At 44.3% G+C, this 22140-nt stretch overlaps 1 protein-coding gene and 1 long non-coding RNA gene across 10 annotated transcripts in view; one reads left to right on the forward strand and one right to left on the reverse strand.

Moving 5' to 3' along the window:
- The window catches only part of LOC149971285 (uncharacterized), a 1017865-nt gene that overhangs the window by 84044 nt on the left and 911681 nt on the right, over nt 1-22140 (forward strand). The window lies entirely within an intron of this gene.
- Nucleotides 8916-22140, reverse strand: part of LOC110507848 (protein Aster-B) — a 124637-nt gene continuing 111412 nt past the window's right edge. For 3 of the 8 annotated variants that reach the window (XM_090223754.1, XM_090223749.1, XM_090223748.1), the window contains 15 exons: nt 19099-19183; nt 18754-18857; nt 18486-18581; nt 18274-18354; nt 18038-18153; nt 15963-16125; nt 15512-15695; nt 15194-15340; nt 14812-15076; nt 14613-14716; nt 14288-14494; nt 14031-14121; nt 12397-12504; nt 10478-10598; nt 8916-9528 (listed from right to left, as the gene is read on the reverse strand). In XM_090223754.1, the coding sequence (XP_090079880.1) occupies nt 9439-9528; nt 10478-10598; nt 12397-12504; nt 14031-14121; nt 14288-14494; nt 14613-14716; nt 14812-15076; nt 15194-15340; nt 15512-15695; nt 15963-16125; nt 18038-18153; nt 18274-18354; nt 18486-18581; nt 18754-18857; nt 19099-19183 (1962 nt within the window). In that variant the 3' untranslated portion in view covers nt 8916-9438. Of the gene's footprint in view, nt 9529-10477; nt 10599-12396; nt 12505-14030; nt 14122-14287; nt 14495-14612; nt 14717-14811; nt 15077-15193; nt 15341-15511; nt 15696-15938; nt 16126-18037; nt 18154-18273; nt 18355-18485; nt 18582-18753; nt 18858-19098; nt 19184-20392; nt 22073-22140 lie in introns of those variants that run through there. The other 5 variants (XM_090223751.1, XM_090223747.1, XM_090223746.1 and 2 more) reach the window with 3 other exon arrangements.

Genomic DNA, 22140 nt, shown 5'->3' on the forward strand with positions numbered 1-22140 from the left:
GACTGAGTTCCTTAAAATTATTATTATTATTATTTATTTAATTGGATTAGGACCCCCGTACCCTGCCTGCCGACCCTTCACGCCCCATCACTGTTTGGGAACCACTGGTATAATGTAATGTATTCTGCTGTATTCTACTGAGCTCTGTTGTGCTGTACTGTACTGTCCAAACTTGTGAAACATACGTAGATGCATTTAATTGGTTCAGATTTGGTCCGATCCAGACCAAATTTGAACCAATGATAGACGTGTATGTTTGTGCCAAATCAAGTCCGGTCCGGACTAGATCAAATCTGATAGATGTCTATGTTTGGGCCAAATGTACGCCGGTCCGGACTGGACTTCTGTAAATGTTGAAATCAAGGCCGGTCCAGATCCGACAAAATCTTAACCAAACATCTATTATTAATTCAGATTTGGCCCAGGTCCGACCAAAATTGAAATCTTTAGATGTTGAAATCAAGGCCGGTCCAGACTGCACCAAAAATAAAGACAAAAAAAAGACGTCCTAAACGTTGGTAAATGCTTAGTCAGATCTTTGAAAGCAATTCATCATATCAGAATGGGTCTGAATCTGAAACATCCAACAGACCATCCCACACAGCCTAATGCCTCCTTCTGCCCCCACACAGCCTAACGCCTCCTTCTGCCCCCACACAGCCTAAAGCCTCCTTCTGCCCCCACACAGCCTAATGCCTCCTTCTGCCCCCACACAGCCTAATGCCTCCTTCTGCCCCCACACAGCCTAATGCCTCCTTCTGCCCCCACACAGCCTAATGCCTCCTTCTGCCCCCACACAGCCTAACGCCTCCTTCTGCCCCCACACAGCCTAACGCCTCCTTCTGCCCCCACACAGCCTAACGCCTCCTTCTGCCCCCACACAGCCTAACGCCTCCTTCTGCCCCCACACAGCCTAACGCCTCCTTCTGCCCCCACACAGCCTAACGCCTCCTTCTGCCCCCACACAGCCTAACGCCTCCTTCTGCCCCCACACAGCCTAACGCCTCCTTCTGCCCCCACACAGCCTAATGCCTCCTTCTGCCCCCACACAGCCTAACGCCTCCTTCTGCCCCCACACAGCCTAATGCCTCCTTCTGCCCCCACACAGCCTAATTCCTCCTTCTGCCCCCACACAGCCTAACGTCTCCTTCTGCCCCCACACAGCCCAACGCATCCTTCTGCCCCCACACAGCCTAATGCCTCCTTCTGCCCCCACACAGCCTAATGCCTCCTTCTGCCCCCACACAGCCTAATGCCTCCTTCTGCCCCCACACAGCCTAACGTCTCCTTCTGCCCCCACACAGCCCAACGCATCCTTCTGCCCCCACACAGCCCAACGCATCCTTCTGCCCCCACACAGTCTAATGCCTCCTTCTGCTCCCACACAGCCTAATGCCTCCTTCTGCCCCCACACAGCCTAATGCCTCCTTCTGCCCCCACACAGCCTAATGCCTCCTTCTGCTCCCACACAGCCTAATGCCTCCTTCTGCCCCCACACAGCCTAATGCCTCCTTCTGCCCTCACACAGTCTAATGCCTCCTTCTGCTCCCACACAGCCTAATGCCCCCTTCTGCCCCCACACAGCCCAACGCATCCTTCTGCCCCCACACAGTCTAATGCCTCCTTCTGCTCCCACACAGCCTAATGCCTCCTTCTGCCCTCACACAGCCTAATGCCTCCTTCTGCTCCCACACAGCCTAATGCCTCCTTCTGCCCCCACACAGCCCAACGCATCCTTCTGCCCCCACACAGTCTAATGCCTCCTTCTGCCCCCACACAGCCTAATGCCTCCTTCTGCCCTCACACAGTCTAATGCCTCCTTCTGCCCCCACACAGCCTAATGCCTCCTTCTGCTCCCACACAGCCTAATGCCTCCTTCTGCCCCCACACAGCCCAACGCATCCTTCTGCCCCCACACAGTCTAATGCCTCCTTCTGCTCCCACACAGCCTAATGCCTCCTTCTGCCCCCACACAGCCTAATGCCTCCTTCTGCCCCCACACAGCCTAATGCCTCCTTCTGCCCCCACACAGTCTAATGCCTCCTTCTGCTCCCACACAGCCTAATGCCTCCTTCTGCTCCCACACAGCCTAATGCCTCCTTCTGCCCTCACACAGCCTAATGCCTCCTTCTGCCCCCACACAGCCTAATGCCTCCTTCTGTACCCACACAGCCTAATGCCTCCTTCTGCCCCCACACAGCCTAACGCCTCCTTCTGCCCCCACACAGCCTAATGCCTCCTTCTGCCCCCACACAGCCTAATGCCTCCTTCTGTCCCCACACAGTCTAATGCCTTCTTCTGCCCCCACACAGCCTAACGCCTCCTTCTGCCCCCACACAGCCTAATGCCTCCTTCTGCCCCCACACAGCCTAATGCCTCCTTCTGCCCCCACACAGCCTAATGCCTCCTTCTGCCCCCACACAGCCTAATGCCTCCTTCTGCCCCCACACAGTCTAATGCCTCCTTCTGCCCCCACACAGCCTAATGCCTCCTTCTGCCCCCACACAGTCTAGTCCCTCACAGTCCTGGGTCTGAGCCTCCTGGGGACTGTGCGAGCACGAGAGGAGCGTCTGCGTCCTGGTAATATGATGATAGACGATATTTCAAACTATACAGATTGAGCGGCTGAACCCGCTATTTACAGCTTTCCTCGGCAATGACGTAATCACATTCACTTGATGCAACAACCAACAATGCAAATCCCTTGTGACGTCTTACCCATTGAACTATAAAAAGGGACTGCACTGCATCCCTCATAATTTAGACAATCTTTTGAAACTATCATGTATTCAATAGTTTTATACTAAATCAGAAACATCAAGAGTAGAAGTGGTTCCATTCAGAAGCAGATGTGGTTCCAACTGCAGATGTGGTTCTATTCTCGGGCCAGAATGAGAAGTTACACCCAAAAAGTTGCTTCAGTGACCAATCTTTGGTTGGGCAATATTTGTCTGGCAGGCCAGCCTTGACAACCAGGGCGGCGGCCTCAAAAACACCTTGAGTGCCTATTGCTTGGTCAACAATCACCCATTGAAAATCTGGATGATTTTCCAATTTATTTCTTAACAAAAATAAAAAAACTATCTATTTATTTTAATAAATAAATATATTTTAATATAACTTCCCTTTGTTCATGTCGTTATTTCTTTGTATGTATTTTGTTTAATTCAAATATTGTTATTTTTAAATAGTTATTTAAAAAACATTTTTTTTATACTGAACAAAAATATAAACTCAACATGCAACAATTTCAATGATTTGCTGAGTTACAGTTCATATAAAATCATATGAAATCAGTCAATTGAAATAAATACATTAGGCCCGAATCTATGGATTTCACATGACTGGGAAGGGCCCAGCCATGTGTGACCTGGGAGGGCATACCGATGTGTTGTTGTAGAATAATGCCTGAAGCAGGAACAGACCAGCCTATAGTGCTAGAGGTATATTTATTTTACATGCTACAAAGGCTAATATTAGTCTGGTAAATATGTCTCCAGTACTACAGTGTGGGATGCTTGTACACCTGCCATTATTCTACAACAAGTCTATCCTACTGTGTGTGGAGATGAACCATGTCCCCATCTTGTGGTGTAAATAATAATTGCATTACAATGGGCACCCTGAGGGTTAAATACTGTATATCTCCCCTGGGCAGATACTGGGTGTAGACTGAGAGAATCTGCCATGGCTGAATGGGTTGCGTGAGATCCGAGCAGCGTTAATTGCAGCACTAACTGTTGCAACAAAGTTGGAAGCACAGAATCATCTAGAATGTCACTGTATGCTGTAGCATTCAGATTTCACTTCACCAGAACTAAGCAGCCAAAACCATGAAAAACAGTCCCAGACCTTTATTCCTCCTCCACAAAACTTTACAGTTGGCACTATGCATTGGGACAGGTAGCGTGCTCTTGGCATCCGACAAACCCAGATTCATCACTCCAGAGAACGCATTTCCAGTCCTCCAGAGTCCAATGGCGGCAAGTTTTACACCACTCCAGCCAACGCTTGGCATTGCTAATGTTGATCTTGTTTGCGGCTGCTCGGGCCATGGAAACCCATTTCATGAAGCTCCCGACTAACAGTTCTTCTGCTGAAGTTGCTTCCCAGAGGCAGTTTGGAACTCGGTAGTGAGTGTTGCAACCGTATTTACACGCTACGCGCTTCAGCACTCTGTGGTCCCATTCTGTGAGCTTGTGTGGCCTACCACTTCGGGGCTGAGCCATGGTTGCTCCTAGATGTTTACACTTCACAATAACAGCACATACAGTTGACCGGGGCAGCTCTAGCAGGGCAGAAATTTAACAAACTGACTTGTTGGGAAGGTGGCATCCTGACAGTGCCACATTGAAAGTCACTGATCTCTTCAGTAAGGCCACTATACTGCCAATGTTTGTCTATGGAGATTGCATGGCGGTGTGCACGATTTTATACACCTGTCAGCAACGGGTGTGGTTTAAATAGCCAAATACACTAATTTGAAGGGTGTCCACATACTTTAATATACATAGTGTAGGTTGTTATCAACCAAGACAGTAAGAACCCCTGAAGCTAGCTTATTCATCAAGATAGATTCCTAAACTACTGTATGTTCCACTCACCAATGGTCCCCTATTTGCCTTGCATGTACAGTTGTTGATGATGTAGTTCTTGTTGGCTTCATCAAGAGGAAAAACTATTTTAGAAGAGTAAACTTCACAAATCTTGAATGTTTTTGTGCAATACTTTTTTATTCATACTTCCCATCTCTACTTCACATCTACCAGAAAACCATTTTATCTTAGTTTCTATTAGGCAAAGTTCTCGGCAAGTCAAAACCCACGCACAGCGCAGGTTTTATTCTCTTGTCAGTGTGTGTACACTGCAGATATACACAACGTATACTCACAGTATATATATATATATATACACACACTATCATTCAAAAGTTGTCCTTGTTTTTGAAAGAAAATCACATTTGTTGTCCATTAAAATAACATAAATCGATCAGAAATACAGTGTAGACATTGTTATTGTTGTAAATGGCTATTGTAGCTGGAAATGGCAGATTTCTAATGGAATATCTATTTAGGCGTACAGAGGCCCATTATCAGCAACCATTCCTGTGTTTCAAAGGAACGTTAGCTAATTCCAATGTCTCGTTAGCAGAATCATTAAATAGTACCCAGAAAACACCAATCTCAATGACAAAAGTGAAGAGGCGACTCCTGGATGCTGGCCTTCTAGGCAGAGTTGCAAAGAAAAAGCTATATCTCAGACTGGTCAATACAAATAAAATATTTAAGTGGGCACAAGAACACAGACCCTGGACAGAGGAACTCTGCCTAGAAGGCCAGGATCCCGGAGTCGCCTCTTCACTGTTGACGTTGAGACTGGTGTTTTGTAGGTGCTATTGAATGAATCTGCCAGTTGAGGACTTGCGAGGCGCCTGTTTCTCAAACTAGACACTTTAATGTACTTGTCCTCTTGCTCAGTTGTGCACCAGGGCCTCCCACTACTCTTTCTATTCTGGTTAGGGCCAGTTTGCCCTGTTCTGTGAAGGGAGTAGTACACAGCGTTGTACGAGATTTTCAGTTTCTTGGCAATTTCTCGCATGGAATAGCCATTTCTTAGAACAAGAATAGACTGACGAGTTTCAGAAGAAAGTTATTTGTTTCTGGCCATTTTGAGCCTGTAATCGAACCCACAAATGCTCCAACTAGTCTAAAGAAGGACAGTTTTATTGCTTCTTTAATCAGCACCACAGTTTTCAGCTGTGCTAACATATTTGTAAAAGGGTTTTCTAATGATCAATTAGCCTTTTAAAATTATAAACTTGGAGCTAACACAACGTGCCATTTTAAAACAGGAGTGACGTTTGCTGATAATGGGCCTCTGTATGTCTATGTAGATATTCCATTAAAACTACAATAGTCATTTACAACATTAACAATGTCTACACTGTATTTCTGATACATTTTATGTCATTTTAAATGGACAAAAAATGTGCTTTTCTTTAAAAAACAAGGACATTTCTAAGTGACTTCAACTTTTAAACGGTAGTGTATATACCATGAATAAATCGAATTAAGATACATTCTACAGATCAAAACAGGACAGAAAAACATACATTAGGTTTCTTTTTGAACTGAGCTAAACCAGTGAGATAATGCCAAGACACATTTGTAGAACGTTGCTATAAATTTGTTCAGGACTACTTTTGTGCGTTAGCCAGAGATTTCAGTACGAGTGGGACAGCGCCTTGCTACTGCTCTAATCGTAACAGCAAGGCAGATTTCAATTCATGTAGTCAGTGAAGCACACAATGTATGCAGTGTTGATGACAACAGAATGGCGCTGTCAAGACAGCTTTAGAGCAAGAATAGCTCAAGAATAGAATCATACAATCATACTTGGTAATGCAAAAAAACAGATCTATGAGAGGTCAAGGGTTATATTTTTTAGATAGTAATGGTGATTGAGTGGAATGTTGAATAATATGATTGAATATCCAGTGTTTTCTATGACAGGTCACTGAAAAAACTCAAATCTAAACACTTGATCTTGAACCATCATCCATAAAGTCTATGAATACTGTTACAATATGGTATAATGCTTGTTGTTTATACAAACATTAACGATACCCTTATGACTAAGCACCACCATAAGATGTTTACTCATATGACACATAACATGTTAGAATTCTGCATAACAGCTAATTACATACTTATAATCTAGTTGTAATGTTTTGTGGTATTGCCATGAATTGCAGAATGAGATTACTTTCAGTTAACAATTGGAATGAATAACAATGAATACACCCATTTTATGCAGACATTCTAGATGCTAACATGATGAACCCATGGTATGTTACCACATTTCTTTCAGATTATTTGAGATGGTACATTTTAATGACTAAAATAAATACAGAAATCCAAGCAATTTTCTAACTCCAAAAGTCCATCCACTTTAAAAAGAAACAAAGCATTTCAGTCACATTTTCACATGAAATATAATCACATATTTAAAAAAGAAAACTCACCATATCTTTCAGTATAATATAGCTGGATTGTGAAAGTTATTTCTATAAAACAGAAACATTTCCAACCACTGTGATTCAGATGTTAAGATTTCCATAAATGACCAATAATACACCTTGCAATATCAAGAGTCATCATATGACACGCCAGGAGAGCAAAGCCTAAAACACGCTTTCAGGATAACAACTCATTCACTAACTGGAGTCTTGCGTACAGTCTGTCCAGGAGCAATCACTTAATCAGTAACTCACCAATGCAACGGCAGCACACATTACAGCAGGGGGGTCAAACATACTCAATATACTTTGTGTGTAGAAATTATACAATGGACTTACATTCATACAGTTTCTTGACCAGCTCGCTAATAATCACAGAAAGGAAAGCAAGACAGTCAGGGAGCATCGAAAATTCTAAAATCAATAGATAAGAGGACAAATTATTTTGCCAATTTTGATGGCGAGGAAATATAACCCATTTTCAAAGCTGCCCTCCAGACCTCGTTGAAGAACAAATGTGGCCCCCGGGGCAAAATTAGTTTGACATCCCTGCATTAAAGAGATAGATACCCACTCCTCCAACATCCACATACAACCCACTCCTGTCCTGTCAAACCCTGAAATATCTAAGCGAGTAACACAAAGCTGGCTGGAATTGCTCTTTTGGGACTAACATTGTCACATAATTACATCATCAAGTGAATAGAAATGTGTTGAATGGATGCTTGAGACATTTTTTTTCAATCAAAAGATACAGAGTAAGCATTCTATGTTGGGTACAATAAATACTTTCTAGAATGCAAAAAGGGCTTCCTTTTCCCTATAACATAATGGCTGAAATACCGCTGAGTTTCTTTCATTAACCTATTTGGAAGATCCATAAAGTGCAGTACTGTTTTTATTAAGTGCTTTTATTACTGAGCTCCTGCCGCAGCTAGGGGTTACACTTCTTCAGACATTGCCTAGCTGAGGTTAATCCAGCAGGTATTTACTTGCCTTTCAATAAATCAATGATAAATAAATAAATTATAAATTGTTTTGGTTCAATTTAATGAATTGTGTACAGATTCCAACACAAACATTGGACAGGGAGAGTGGAGGTGGGTGTATGATTTGGAATAAGTGGGGACGCAGATTGTTGATAGGATAAGCAAAGAGGGTGTGTGTGGTTGAGTCAAGCCACTTGGCACACAGAAATGACCATATGGGGTTGATTGTAAACTGTTAGCCAGAGAGGCTAATGCAAGGCTGCATCCAAACGCATGGGCATGATGAAAGGCAATTTGGCTACATCATGTACATCATGAAATGTTGAGACACATCCAAGTGTAGAATGATAGAAATGTCACTACAAATTAACACATGTGCACCCACACGCACACACAGAAACATACAGTACACTCAAGCACACATGCACACTAGACATGTCACAGACATATCTGGCATGCTTTTCTGAAGAAACATTTTTCTTTAGAAATTCTTGAACCTGCCTAGAGCTCTGATAACTTTCCTTTTATACACAAATAAACAATAAATATCTGCAATGTCTATATATCTTGAAATATATAATAAATATACATATATTTCAAATATATATATACATGGAACTGTGCATGCACATATATATACATATATACATATATACATACACATATACATATACATATACATATACATATACATATACATATATACATATATACATATATACATATATACATATATACATACACACATATATATATATATATATATATACACACATACATACATACACACACACACTCTATAATATTCTTTGCTGGTGATCCTGCTACTCTAGAGCATGGTCTGTGGCCAAGATCAGAGGGTTTAATAAAAGGGACACTGCAGCGTGGACCTTGAGGAGATGGTCGGTTTGGAACAGTCCAGGGAGTGTAGAAAGCCTAGAGACTGTAGGACCCCTTTTGTTCCTCTTTAGACACTCACAGAGCAGGAATGGAACCACAGACAGACGCTCATCGAGAGGAGTTAAGGTGAGGAGTAAAATCACATGCTGAGCTTTTGTTGTCCTCTATTCCCCACACGGCAACGGCTGATAGGACGATGTCCTTCCAACATTAAAAGACAAAGAAAAATAAGAGACAGAAGTGGGGTCAAGGTAAGCTGGGCTGTCACCTTCCCACAATGCTTCAGTGCTGTGGGAACGCCACTGTTAATTTCCTTTCTGTGATAGGTGCACTTTCTGTCCATAGTCTGACTTGCGGGGTCGTGACCTCTGTGAGCTGAGGGGGGGGGGTCAGCAGGCAGCCATCCCTGTCACACTGGGCCCAGCTCGCCTCGCGGTCGGTCGATCTCTTGTCTCTCTTTGTTCGTTTGCATACTTACACACAAACAGCTCCTATATTGCACACCCTGCCCGCATGGCCTAAGGTCGTATGTCAGTGGTAACGGCTTCTTTTCTCCTCAGCTTCTGAGCTGTAGTCCCTTAAGTCAATGCCCCTTTGAAGGTTTGATAGAGAGTCTTTCATCTGTAGAGAAAAACAGAACGAATTAAAACACCCCAAAGAACTATAATCCTAGTTTCTTATGAAAAATATATTTCACTCTTTGAGACCCTGCACAAAAACCTAAAGAATTTAACACTTGGCATTGTGTTAATGCCTGTTACTGTATCTGTCTTCTGTGTTCCCTACCTGGTCTGATAGTACCATTGTTCCCTACCTGGTCTGATAGTACCACTGCTCCCTACCTGGTCTGATAGTACCACTGTTCCCTACCTGGTCTGATAGTACCACTGCTCCCTACCTGGTCTGATAGTACCACTGTTCCCTAACTGGTCTGATAGTACCACTGCTCCCTACCTGGTCTAATAGTACCACTGTTCCCTAACTGGTCTAATAGTACCACTGTTCCCTAACTGGTCTAATAGTACCACTGTTCCCTAACTGGTCTAATAGTACCACTGTTCCCTAACTGGTCTAATAGTACCACTGTTCCCTACCTGGTCTAACAGTACCACTGTTCCCTACCTGGTCTAACAGTACCACTGTTCCCTACCTGGTCTAACAGTACCACTGTTCCCTACCTGGTCTAACAGTACCACTGTTCCCTACCTGGTCTAACAGTACCACTGTTCCCTACCTGGTCTAACAGTACCACTGTTCCCTACCTGGTCTAATAGTACCACTGTTCCCTACCTGGTCTAACAGTACCACTGTTCCCTACCTGGTCTGATAGTACCACTGTTCCCTACCTGGTCTAATAGTACCACTGTTCCCTAACTGGTCTAATAGTACCACTGTTCCCTACCTGGTCTGATAGTACCACTGTTCCCTACCTGGTCTAATAGTACCACTGTTCCCTAACTGGTCTAATAGTACCACTGTTCCCTACCTGGTCTAATAGTACCACTGTTCCCTACCTGGTCTAATAGTACCACTGTTCCCTACCTGGTCTAACAGTACTACTGTTCCCTACCTGGTCTAATAGTACCACGGAGGATTTGATGATCTCTCTCCACTTCTGCAGCTCAGCATCATGGTAATGCTGTTGGGACTTCAGGAGCTGGGCCCACTCCATTTGCGTCTGGGGCAGTTTACTAGACAGAAACATACACATACTGTCAAACACACCCAGATGCCACAGCCAAGAGCAACTCCAAGCTAATTGTTATGGGGCAATTCTGCAGCATAAGTGTTTTGTGATTGGGAAAACAGGCAAAGCCCATGTGGTTGTCAAGTAAAACTAAACAGACATATGCAGTCTGGGTTTGACTAAGTACACAGTCATATACAGTGAGCGAAAAAAGTTTTTGATCCCCTGCTGATTTTGTACCTTTGCCTACTGACAAAGAAATGATCAGTCTATCATTTTAATGGTAGGTTTATTTGAACAGTGAGAGACAGAATAACAACAAAAAAATCCAGAAAAACACATGTCAAAAATGCAATAAATTGATTTACATTTTAATGAGGGAAATAAGTATTTGACCCCTCTGCAAAACATGACTTAGTACTTGGTGGCAAAACCCTTGTTGGCAATCACAGACGTTTCTTGTAGTTGGCCACCAAGTTTGCACACATCTCAGGAGGGATTTTGTCCCACTCCTCTTTGCAGATCTTCTCCAAGTCATTAAGGTTTCGAGGCTGACGTTTGGCAACACGAACCTTCCGCTCCTTCCACAGATTTTCTATGGGATTAAGGTCTGGAGACTGGCTAGGCCACTCCAGGACCTCAATGTGCTTCTTCTTGAGCCACTCCTTTGTTGCCTTGGCCGTGTGTTTTGGGTCATTGTCATGCTGGAATACCCATCCACGACCCATTTTCAATGCCCTGGCTGAGGGAAGGAGGTTCTCACCCAAGATTTGACGGTACATGACCCCGTCCATCGTCCCTTTAATGCGGTGAAGTTGTCCTGTCCCCTTAGCAGAAAAACACCCCCAAAGCATAATGTTTCCACCTCCATGTTTGACGGTGGGGATGGTGTTCTTGGGGGTCATAGGCAGCATTCCTCCTCCTCCAAACACAGTGAGTTGAGTTGATGCCAAAGAGCTCCATTTTGGTCTCATCTGACCACAACACTTTTACCCAGTTTCGCTGAATCATTCAGATGTTTATTGGCAAACTTCAGACGGGCATGCATATGTGCTTTCTTGAGCAGGGGGACCTTGCGGGCGCAGCAGGATTTCAGTCCTTCATGGCGTAGTGTGTTACCAATTGTTTTCTTGGTGACTATGGTCCCAACTGCCTTGAGATCATTGACAAGATCCTCCCGTGTAGTTCTTGGCTGATTCCTCACCGTTCTCATGATCATTGCAACTCCACGAGTGAGATCTTGCATGGAGCATTAGGCCAAGAGAGATTGATAAGTTATTTTGTGTTTCTTCCATTTGCGAATAATCGCACCAACTGTTGTCACTTTCTCACCAAGCTGCTTGGCGATGGTCTTGTAGCCCATTCCAGCCTTGTGTAGGTCTACAATCTTGTCCCTGACATCCTTGGAGAGCTCTTTGGTCTTCTGTGGACAGGTTTATTTTATACAGGTAACAAGCTGAGATTAGGAGCACTCCCTTTAAGAGCTCATTACCTGTATAAAAGACACCTGGGAGCCAGAAATCCTTCTGATTGAGAGGGGGGTCAAATACTTATTTCCTTCATTAAAATGCAAATCAATTTAGAACATATTTGACATGCGTTTTTCTGGATTTTTGTTGTTGTTATTCTGTCTCTCACTGTTCAAATAAACCTACCATTAAAATTATAGACGGATAATTTCTTTGTCAGTGGGCAAATGTACAAAATCAGCAGGGGCTCAAATACTTTTTTCCCTCACTGTAAATTCTAGTATTATGTAGGCAATAGGCATAACACTAAAAACCTATAGATGGTTAGCGTACTTCTCATGTATCCGCAGCCCTTGCCAGGTGGTAAGAGGCTGTGCAGAATACTCCAGCATCCACAGCTTATAGAACAGCATCATGTTGAGCAACACCAGCAAAACCAGGCTGAGGGAGGAGAGGAAATCAGAAGAATGTAAGGGACAAAGGAAAGAAGATGAGTAATGAAAGATACAGAGGTGCCTTAGTCTGTATATTCAGCAGCATTTTCTGCAGTCAAGTGACTTAGTGGCGTCATGGGTGGAATGTCATTAATATTTGTAATAATTTCATAATTAATAAACCTTTTTTTATTTTAAATTCAACACAAGCTCACAGAACGACACCGCCGAGTGCTGAAGCGAATAGCATGCAATAATCATCTATGTTCGGTTGCAACACTCACTACTGAGTTCCAAACTGTCTCTGGAAGCAACATTAGCGAAATAACTGTTCGTCGGGAGCTTCATGAAATGGGTTTCCATGGCCGAGCAGCCGCACACAAGCATAAGATCACCATGCGCAATGCCAAGCTGGATCTTTCCGCCATTGGACGCTGGAGCGTCCAATGCATTCGCTTTCTCTGGAGTCTGGCAGTCTGACAGACAAATCTGTTTATGGCGGACGCCAGGAGAATGCTACCTGCCCCAATGCATACTGCCAGCTGTAAAGTTTGGAGGAGGAGGCATAATGGTCTAGGGCTGTTTTTCATGTTTCAGGATAGGCCCCTTAGTTCCATTGAATGACCTAGACCATTCTGTGTTTCCAACTTTGTGGCAACAGTTTTTTCCCCTGCACAAAGTGAGGTCCATACAGAAATGGTTTGTTGAGACCTGTGTGGAAAAACTTGACTGGCCTGTACAGAGCCCTGACCGTAACCCCACAAACACCTTTGGGATTAATTAGAATGGCGAATTCGAGCCAGGCCTAATCGCCCAACATCAGTGCCCGACCTCACCATTGCTCTTGTGGCTGAATGGAAGCAAGTCCCCGCAGCAATTTCCAACATCTAGTGGAAAGACTTCCCAGAAGAGTGGAGGCTGTTATGCAGCAAAGGGGGGACCAAATCCATAGTAATGCCCATGATTTTGGAATGAGATTTTTGACGAGCAGGTTTCCACATACCTTTGGTATAAAAGTGTGATATTGGGATGCAAACTCAGAATTGAAGACACTTCAACTCTATATTTGACATGGTACAGGTGTCTTCGTTTTTGTAAGCCCATAACCATGTGTGTGAGGTGTATATTTTTGTTTCAAAGTACATTTGTTTAAGACTACTAAGAAACTCCCTGATTTAGCCCATTACAGTAAAAGGTTAATGAACCAGTTACAATGAGGGAGAAGTATGTTTCCTAGTCAGGGCTAAGTGGTTTATCATTAGACAGATGTACCTTAGACAGATCCTATGGCAAGCAATAAAAGGAGAGGAGAGGAGAGAGGAATCAAATTCAGAACACAAACAAAAACAAACAAATGTTTAACCCAGAGTCAGATTTTTGCTAACTACTAAAGATTTCAAAGATAGTTGAACTGAGACGACTACAAATGAAACTAGATGGATCTGAAAGTGAGTGTGTATACTGTATGTATGTGTGTGTGTGTGTATGTGTGTGTGTGTGTGTAGGAGTGTGTGTGAGATAGAGTGTACTCACACAAAGCTGATGATGAGCAGCAGTTTGGAGACACTGTAGAGGGCAATGCCTCCAGGGAGGTGCTCAGGCATGTGCCTGGTCTGAGTGGAACCTGAGGGGGGCAGACCAAACACAGACAGGGTCAACTTGATATATTTAACACAATATACATTTGTGAAAATGTATAAGAGTGTATGTAATGTATGTATGTACCTTATGAAAGTGTATAAGAATGAACAGTGTATAACAGTATTAAAAGTGTCCCCCTGCCATCTGACCTGTCACGCCCACATGTTTGATGCGGTGGATGACCTCGTCGTCGGTTGGCGTGGTGACAGGGCTGAGGAGGGCGTCGTCCAGGTGCTGGCTCCGTAATTGGACCAGTGGTCTTTTCCTCCGCCTCACAGACGTCTTCACCACCTTGACCTTGGGAGAGGGCCGGGCCGACTCCAACACCACATCCTCCACCTTCGACAGCTCCAACTCTGACAGGGCACACAGAAGCAGTTTTTACTTTCACACATTAGGATGGTTTACGGTCATCAGATTAAATGTTGCTGAACATTTGGTGTGACAGACTTAACAGCTGGTTGAGGAACTTACCAAGATGGCGGAAGTTCTCATCCAGCCCGCTCCAGAAGTTCTTCTCGATGAAGCCCTTCACTAATCCCCATGGCTGTTTTCTGTAACGCAGCTCAGTGGACACCCTATTGACAAGACAGGCAGTGTTTCTAAATGAACTTCTAATAGTTTCAAGAGCCACATGTTATTCCAACAGCTGCTATGATAAGGCCCTCCTCACCTTAAACGGCACTTGTTCTTGGCCACCCGTGTCAGCATGTAACGGTTGAGCGTGTAGAAGTAGTCGTGGTAGGGCACGTCGTGTGTGATGACCTCAGCATCGATGATGTAGCACTCACTCTCATGGCTAGCCTTGTACAGTGTCTGGGTCTCTGTGACAGTGGCTGTCTTGGGGGCCAGCGGGTTGGACAGGGAGATGGTGTACATGATCTCTCTCGTCTGGTTCCCCGCTGCGTCGTCCTTCTTCCAGGAGTGAAACACTATATCTGTGTGGCGTTATATGTATACACATTCTATCACTACATTGTCACAAGACAACACCAATGGAAGAGCCAATAATGTGATGCTGACACTAACGCCAACAAACAGAATGTCTGACTAACCAGAGAACCTGCGCTGCTCCATGAAGTCGGTCATAAACTGGGATTCTGTGAAGAGGATGTCGTACATCTTGTCCACACTGAACTTGTAAACCTCATCGATGTACTGTCTCCCTTTAAGGTCATCGTGGAAGGCCTGCACTTCCCCTGCTGGAGAGCCATAAAGGGGAAACATACTTTAGATTTAAGTGCATTTGGGGACATAATATCATATGGTGACAGTAATACCAAAACTTAATGACATCACAGAAGAGCCTGTTTCAAGCAATATACAGTATATATGCAGAAAATCTGTTAATGGACGGAAGATTGAAATCGCACCCTCGTCTTGGGTCTCTGAGGAGTCGCTGAGTTCGGTGGGGATGTCTTCATTGTCGTTGAAGTCTAGGGAGGTTGAGGGCACCAGGCCGCTGGCCTCCGCTAGCCTCTGCTCCAGCACCAGGGGCAAGGTCAGCAGCTCCCCGTTAGGGAGGCAGTCGATGTATTCGTCTGGAGGGAGGTCAAACTAGGACACAGAGGAGGAGGGGGTCAGTCACTAGAAATACACTGTAGGATACTACAGTACATAGTTATGAGTAGGATGGTATGTGTTCATTTTTTTATGTTAATTCAGTTCTGGTGATCAAATTATAGAAAACATTCTGTTGAGTTAACTGTATTCCCCATTTGCAGGCTATAGGCAGAATAACAAATGCATTTCCCCTCCATCAAAACAAATCACAAAACAGTAATTGATTTAACCTCTGACCTCTATTATGTCGCTGAGACTCACAGAGAGGGGCTCGCTGCTGATGGTTGAGCTGATGGTGCTATTGGTGATGATGCATTTCTTGTGTATGGATGGTGGGCTGCCCTCGTGCTTGGCCTCGGCACTGCTCTTAGACAAGTTGTCATTACTTATCTCATTCTCCTCGTTAGGAATCTCCTCACAGAACCTACACCACCATCGTAGGGGAACAGGACCCAGCTGGAGGTTAGGGTTATGAGTTCTGGAGTATTGCTTTTACATGATAATGGACAAAGGGCTGAGAGGGATGTGAAGCAGGGCTGAGAGGGGTATGTGTGTGTGTGTTTGTGTGTTAGTGTTTGTGTGTGTATGTGTGTTTGTGTGTGAGTGTGTACAGTTCAAGTCGGAAGTTTACATACACCTTAGCCAAATAGATTTAAACTCAGTTTTTCACAATTCCTGACATTTAATGCTAGTAAGAATTCCCTGTCTTAGGTCAGTTAGGATCAACACTTTATTTTAAGAATGTGAAATGTCAGAATAATAGTAGAGATAATTATTTATTTCAGCTTTTATTTCTTTCATCACATTCCCAGTGGGTCAGAAGTTGACATACACTCAATAAGTATTTGGTAGCATTGCCTTCAAAATGTTTAACTGTCAAACATTTCAGGTAGCCTTGCACAAGCTTCCCACAATAAGTTGGGTGGATTTTGGCCCATTCCTCCTGACAGAGCTGGTGTAACTGAGTCAGGTTTGTAGGCCTCCTTGCTCGCACATGCTTTTTCAGTTCTGCCCACAAATTTTCTATAGGATTGAGGTCAGTGCTTTGTGATGGCCACACCAATACCTTGTCTTTGTTGTCCTTAAGCCATTTTGCCACAACTTTGGAAGAATTGCTTGGGGTCATTGTCCATTTGGAAGACCATTTGCGACCAAGCTTTAACTTCCTGACTGATGTCTTGAGATGTTGCTTCAATATATCCACATAATTGTCCTACCTCATGATGCCATCTATTTTGTGAAGTGCACCAGTCCCTCCTGCAGCAAAGCATCACCACAACATGATGTTGCCACCCCCGTGCTTCACGGTTGGGATGGTGTTCTTCGGCTTGCAAGCCTCCCCCTTTTTCCTGCAAACATAACAATGGTCATTATGGCCAAACGATTATATTTCTGTTTCATCAGACCAGAGGACATTTCTCCAAAAAGTACGATCTTTGTCCCCATGTGCAGTTGCAAACTGTAGTCTCACTTTTTTATGGCGGTTTTGGGGCAGTGGCGTCTTCGTTACTGAGCGGCCTTTCAGGTTGTTGATATAGGACTCGTTTTACTGTGGATATAGATACTTTTGTACCTGTTTCCTCCAGCATCTTCACAATGTCCTTTGCTGTTGTTCTGGGATTGATTTTCACTTTTCGCACCAAAGTACGTTCATCTCTAGGAGACAGAACGTGTCTCCTTCCTGAGCGGTATGACGGCTGCGTGGTCCCATGGTGTTTATACTTGCATACTATTGTTTGTACAGATGAACGTGGTACATCCAAGCATTTGGAAATTGCTCCCAAGGATGAACCAGACTTGTGGAGGTCTACAATTTATTTTCTGAGGTCTTGGCTGATTTCTTTTGATTTTCCCATGACATGTTATGCCTTGAAATACATCCACATGTACACCTCCAATTGACTCAAATCATGTCAATTAGCCTATCAGAAGCGTCTAAAGCCATGACATAATTTTCTGGAATTTTCCAAGCTGTTTAAAAGTACAGTCAACTTACTGTATGTAAGACTTCTGACCCACTGGAATTGTGATATAGTGAATTATAAGTGAAATAATCTGTCTGTAAACAATTGTTGGAAAAATGACTTGTGTCATGCACAAAGTAGATGTCCTATCCGACTTGCCAAAACTATAGTTTGTTCACAAGAAATTTGTGGAGTTCTTGAAACATGAGTTTTAATGACTCCAACCTAAGTGTATGTAAACTTCTGACTTCAACTGCACTTCAGTAATGAGGCCAGCCTCTCATAACAACCCGCTGCAGATCAAGGGCGTCTTAATCAACGATGGTAATTGAAGAGGCAGTGTTTATCTGTAGCCTTGGAAACCACACCCACCCCATGGTGTTGAAGTCGTCGTCAGGGGGAACATAGTCCTCGTCGTCACTGGTCAGGCCAAGCTCGTTGCCATAACACTGATGGACAAAGTGCCATAGCTCTTTGGGGCACAGGGGCTAGAGCACAGGGTTAGAGACGACACTCAGAACGGCAGAGACTTGGATTCAATGGAAAAGAAAAGTATCAATATACTGAACATCTATTTATGATGAGGTTAATTGAGGTTGCTGGCTTACTTTGTCCAGCAGTGCATTCTGCCATAACCTGAACATCATCATGTAGGTCCTGTCCCGCGCTCCAAATGAGGTGAGAAAGTGCTGTGGGGAGAGAATTAAAATAATGAGTTTGTATCAGTTCAAAAAATATGCTTTGAAATGAGGCTGAGGAGAATGTTTGAGCCTCCTTTCAGTCAGTGAATGTCGAAGATCCAGTCCCTGTCCTGTCTTACCTTGTCACCGTCTGTGGACACCTGGATGGCGTTGGGGATGAGGCGGGCTGTCTTCTCCTTTGTCATGGTGCAGATGTCCTTCAGCCTCACCGTCAGCTGCACACACATGCAAAAAAATATATCTGTTGAACAATACTGAAATATCTACTGTGCTGCAAACCATAGAAATACAATCAATTACATTTCAATACTGTAAACACACCAACACCAGAGACATATAGATAAGATCAAAAGAACAGAAAGCCCCAGGCAGAGGCCCAGTGCGTACCAGCGTTTCCCAGCGGAAGATGTTGCTATAAAAACAGATCCAGTTTTCTGAGAGGTAGAGTCGGCCCTGCAGGAGGATGTCTCGTTGCAGGGCGCAGGAGTAATCTGCCAGCAGAGGTCAAAGATCAGAGCCCAGGAAGAATACATAATCTACCCATCAAGGTCAGGGTTAATTCTATTTCAATATAGTCAATTCAGAAGATGAATGACCTGAATTGATAGTTTAAATGGAATTGACTCCAACCAGCCAACGCTAACTTGACCAAAACCAAGCTGATGTCCTATATCCACCATACCAATGACCTAATTGGCCTTAGTGGCCTAGCACTTTGTCTTAGTAACTTACCCACGATGAGTCGCTCTGTGTCCGGTAGCTGCTTGAAGAGCTTCCTGAAGTCCTCATTACGCTGTTTATATGTGGGGCTCAACACCTGGAGAGACGGACAGCAACAATGGTAACCTCTTAGAGAGGGACGACTCACACATACATTCCTGAACACACACTCTCTCGCTCACATACACACACTGGACTACATTTAAAACCAGACTTGATACCAAGCACGATCCCCTCTTGACATTCTGCCACTTCAGGACATCCAATAAGCATGCTTTTGATTATCATGAGCATTCCAGTCACATTCCTAAGACAACAATATACGGTAACATCAATGTACTGTATGAACACACACAATGGTGCTTTTGTGCAGCAACAGTTTATATGTAGGACAGAGGGAGACAAAGACACACATCAAACCTGCTACGTTAGCAAACCCTTATAGCTATAGTTTATCTTATAAAACCTAGTCTGGTTGGTTGTTGGTTTAGGTCATGAGAAGAAATGTTAAATTCTCACACAAAGGAATTCATTCTCTCTTGTTACATTCTCAGGCATTTGGGTAAATCTTATCTTGGGCCTGGATTCAGAGGACAGGCTTGTTTAAAGAGGGAAGTATTGCTGTGACCCACAGCCAGACGCCTTCTGAGTGTGAGTGCAGGGGTGAGTGCTCTATGTGTCTAAGTCAGATGCTGTCTTTGAGTAGGAACAGCTTCAGGAAACAATGCCTGCCAATACAGTAACCAAAGACATCCCTTCAGGGGAAAAACCTCTCCCTGCTTCAATCTTGAAGGAAAACAACAGATTGTTCACATTAACATTGGTTCAATACTCATATAACAACAACAGCCCAGAATGGATAGAAATTATCTGTTTCTGTTAAGCTATGAATGAAAACCAGTGGTGCCTGTCAAGAAAACTTGATACATTCGAGAACTTTGAAGACTGGAATTATGTATTACGCGCCAGACATTTTTACTGTCTAGGAATGTTCACAGAAAGTACTCTCTATAACTGCCTAAAATATCAAGAGTATTAGAGCCTCCCTTTCACAACAAATGCCTGTCTATGCCCCTTAAACTGCAGCCTTCTTACTTTGTCTAGGGAAAGGGTGAATGCATACTATGGGAATGCAAATAGCTACTGACTTCCTTTAATTTGCCTGGCAAAATATAATTGGGTCAGGGAACCACCGAGTTATGCTCTTGGCACAGGTACAGTACAAAAACCATCCAAACCTTCTCCCCCTCTTCCCTCCCCGGCGCTCCCCCTCCTGGCATCAGCTCTCTGGGGGTCAGTAACTTACTGCAGGGACCTCCTCTGACTCCAAGTCCTGGTCTGGGGGGTCCGAGGCGGCCCAGTCCCACTCCCACCCAAACTCTTCCTGGGCCGGATCCTGTGGGAGCCACCCAGCCAGGGCTTCATCCAGCTCCAGCACTGCCTCCCAGTCCGACGGCAGTCCCCTGTGAGCCTCCATACACTACCCTCAGACACACAGACGGACACCTAAACCCTGTGGGGTGCTCAGAACGGTGGATTTCAATGCTGGTGATCCAGTGGTCCAGGTCTGCTGCAGACAAACAGACAGAGCTGTTGTGTGTCCAGTGGCTGTGGCTTGGAGACTGCTGTGATTGAACCCGGTATGGGTGCTACTTCCTTTCCGTGTGAAAGCTGGACCCGGCTGACTGCTGCCACATGAGTCCAGTTGTTTCTCCTTCAGCCGTTGACCCTCTAGTAATCCTGGCCACAAGTCTTTTATTATAATAGCAGCTCTGGCAGGTAGGCGTGTGCGGTCAGGGGGTGTAATGCTGTCCAGATCCAGACGCCTCAGAGCGCCTTGGTGAACGCAGCTCAGACACAGCAGCAGCGAAAGCAAAGAAATATTCTTGGTAAAGAGAAAAACAGAGTGAAAGAGAGAGAAAGAGAGATAGTTTCCTAACTGGAAAGCGGTGCAGTCCCGTCTCACTGGCTGACAAGGTGATTGAGTTACAGATGTGCACACAACCTTCAGTGAGGAAAAACAAGTCCATTAATCTTGAGTGGTGCGGCATGGAGTCTCATGCCAAGACTTGCGGCTCAGTCTAATGCAGTTGGAGCAGAGTAGCTCTGAGAGTATGTCCCCTGTCGTTGTCCTTGACCATTCAGGTATAAGAGAGCAATAACACAGGAGGGTTAACACATTTAGAGGTGTTACTATCACTAAAACCCCCCTGGAACCCTGTGGCCTACTTCCCTACTCTCTGTCCCCCACAACTCTCCCCTAAGGTCAGTAATGCAGTCCTGAAACCAGATCCCTGTCAGTCACTACGACCAGACTAGACAAACAGGCACAGAGATTGGTTCTCATCTGACTATGAGCTGGGCAAATCAACCTATCAGCACAGTGGTGAGAGGTTGACACAATGATAAAATACATCAGCAACAAAACAAACACTGTGGCTTCAATCGGCACGCCATTAGGCTCACTTGTGATTGGTTACATCTGTGCACCGGAATTCAGAAACAAATTCCACACCTTTCCTGCTTACGCCATTTCCACAACCCCACTCAACATCTAGCCAAATCAGTGAGAAGAAATAAGCGCCAGGAAACTGAACGGGAATCAAAATAATCCTCAGCACACTGTTGAAAACAGTTCAGATCATTCACAGATCCCTCTCAGACGTGAACAGCCTTCACCCTGTGGAAAATGCCTCTGCATCCCGTGAATAACGTTTCTTCAGACGTTTGCGACCTGGGCCCACTGTCATCAAAAACTGCATTCAGGATGTCAGATAACCGACTAGTATCTGAATTCAACGTTTTTCCAAGAGCTTTTCCCAAAAATGAAAATGAAGACTAAAGCAAATGCAGAAGCTATTGATTCGACTATCTCCGTTCTTCTCCAGGTGACAATGTGACAAGTCCTAAGACAGTGTAGCTGACAGGTGATGATGGGGATATAGACAGTCCCGGAGGTTTTAGTTAACCATTAACCTGCTGGGTAAACAGTGAGAGATGTCGGAGACAGGTACAGTCAACCAGGGTGGGGCCCCATTCTTTTAAAGGGGCTGT

Source organism: Oncorhynchus mykiss, chromosome 27 (assembly GCF_057628025.1).
Source record: "Oncorhynchus mykiss isolate SJ-2025 chromosome 27, ASM5762802v1, whole genome shotgun sequence".
Classification (NCBI taxonomy): domain Eukaryota; kingdom Metazoa; phylum Chordata; class Actinopteri; order Salmoniformes; family Salmonidae; genus Oncorhynchus; species Oncorhynchus mykiss.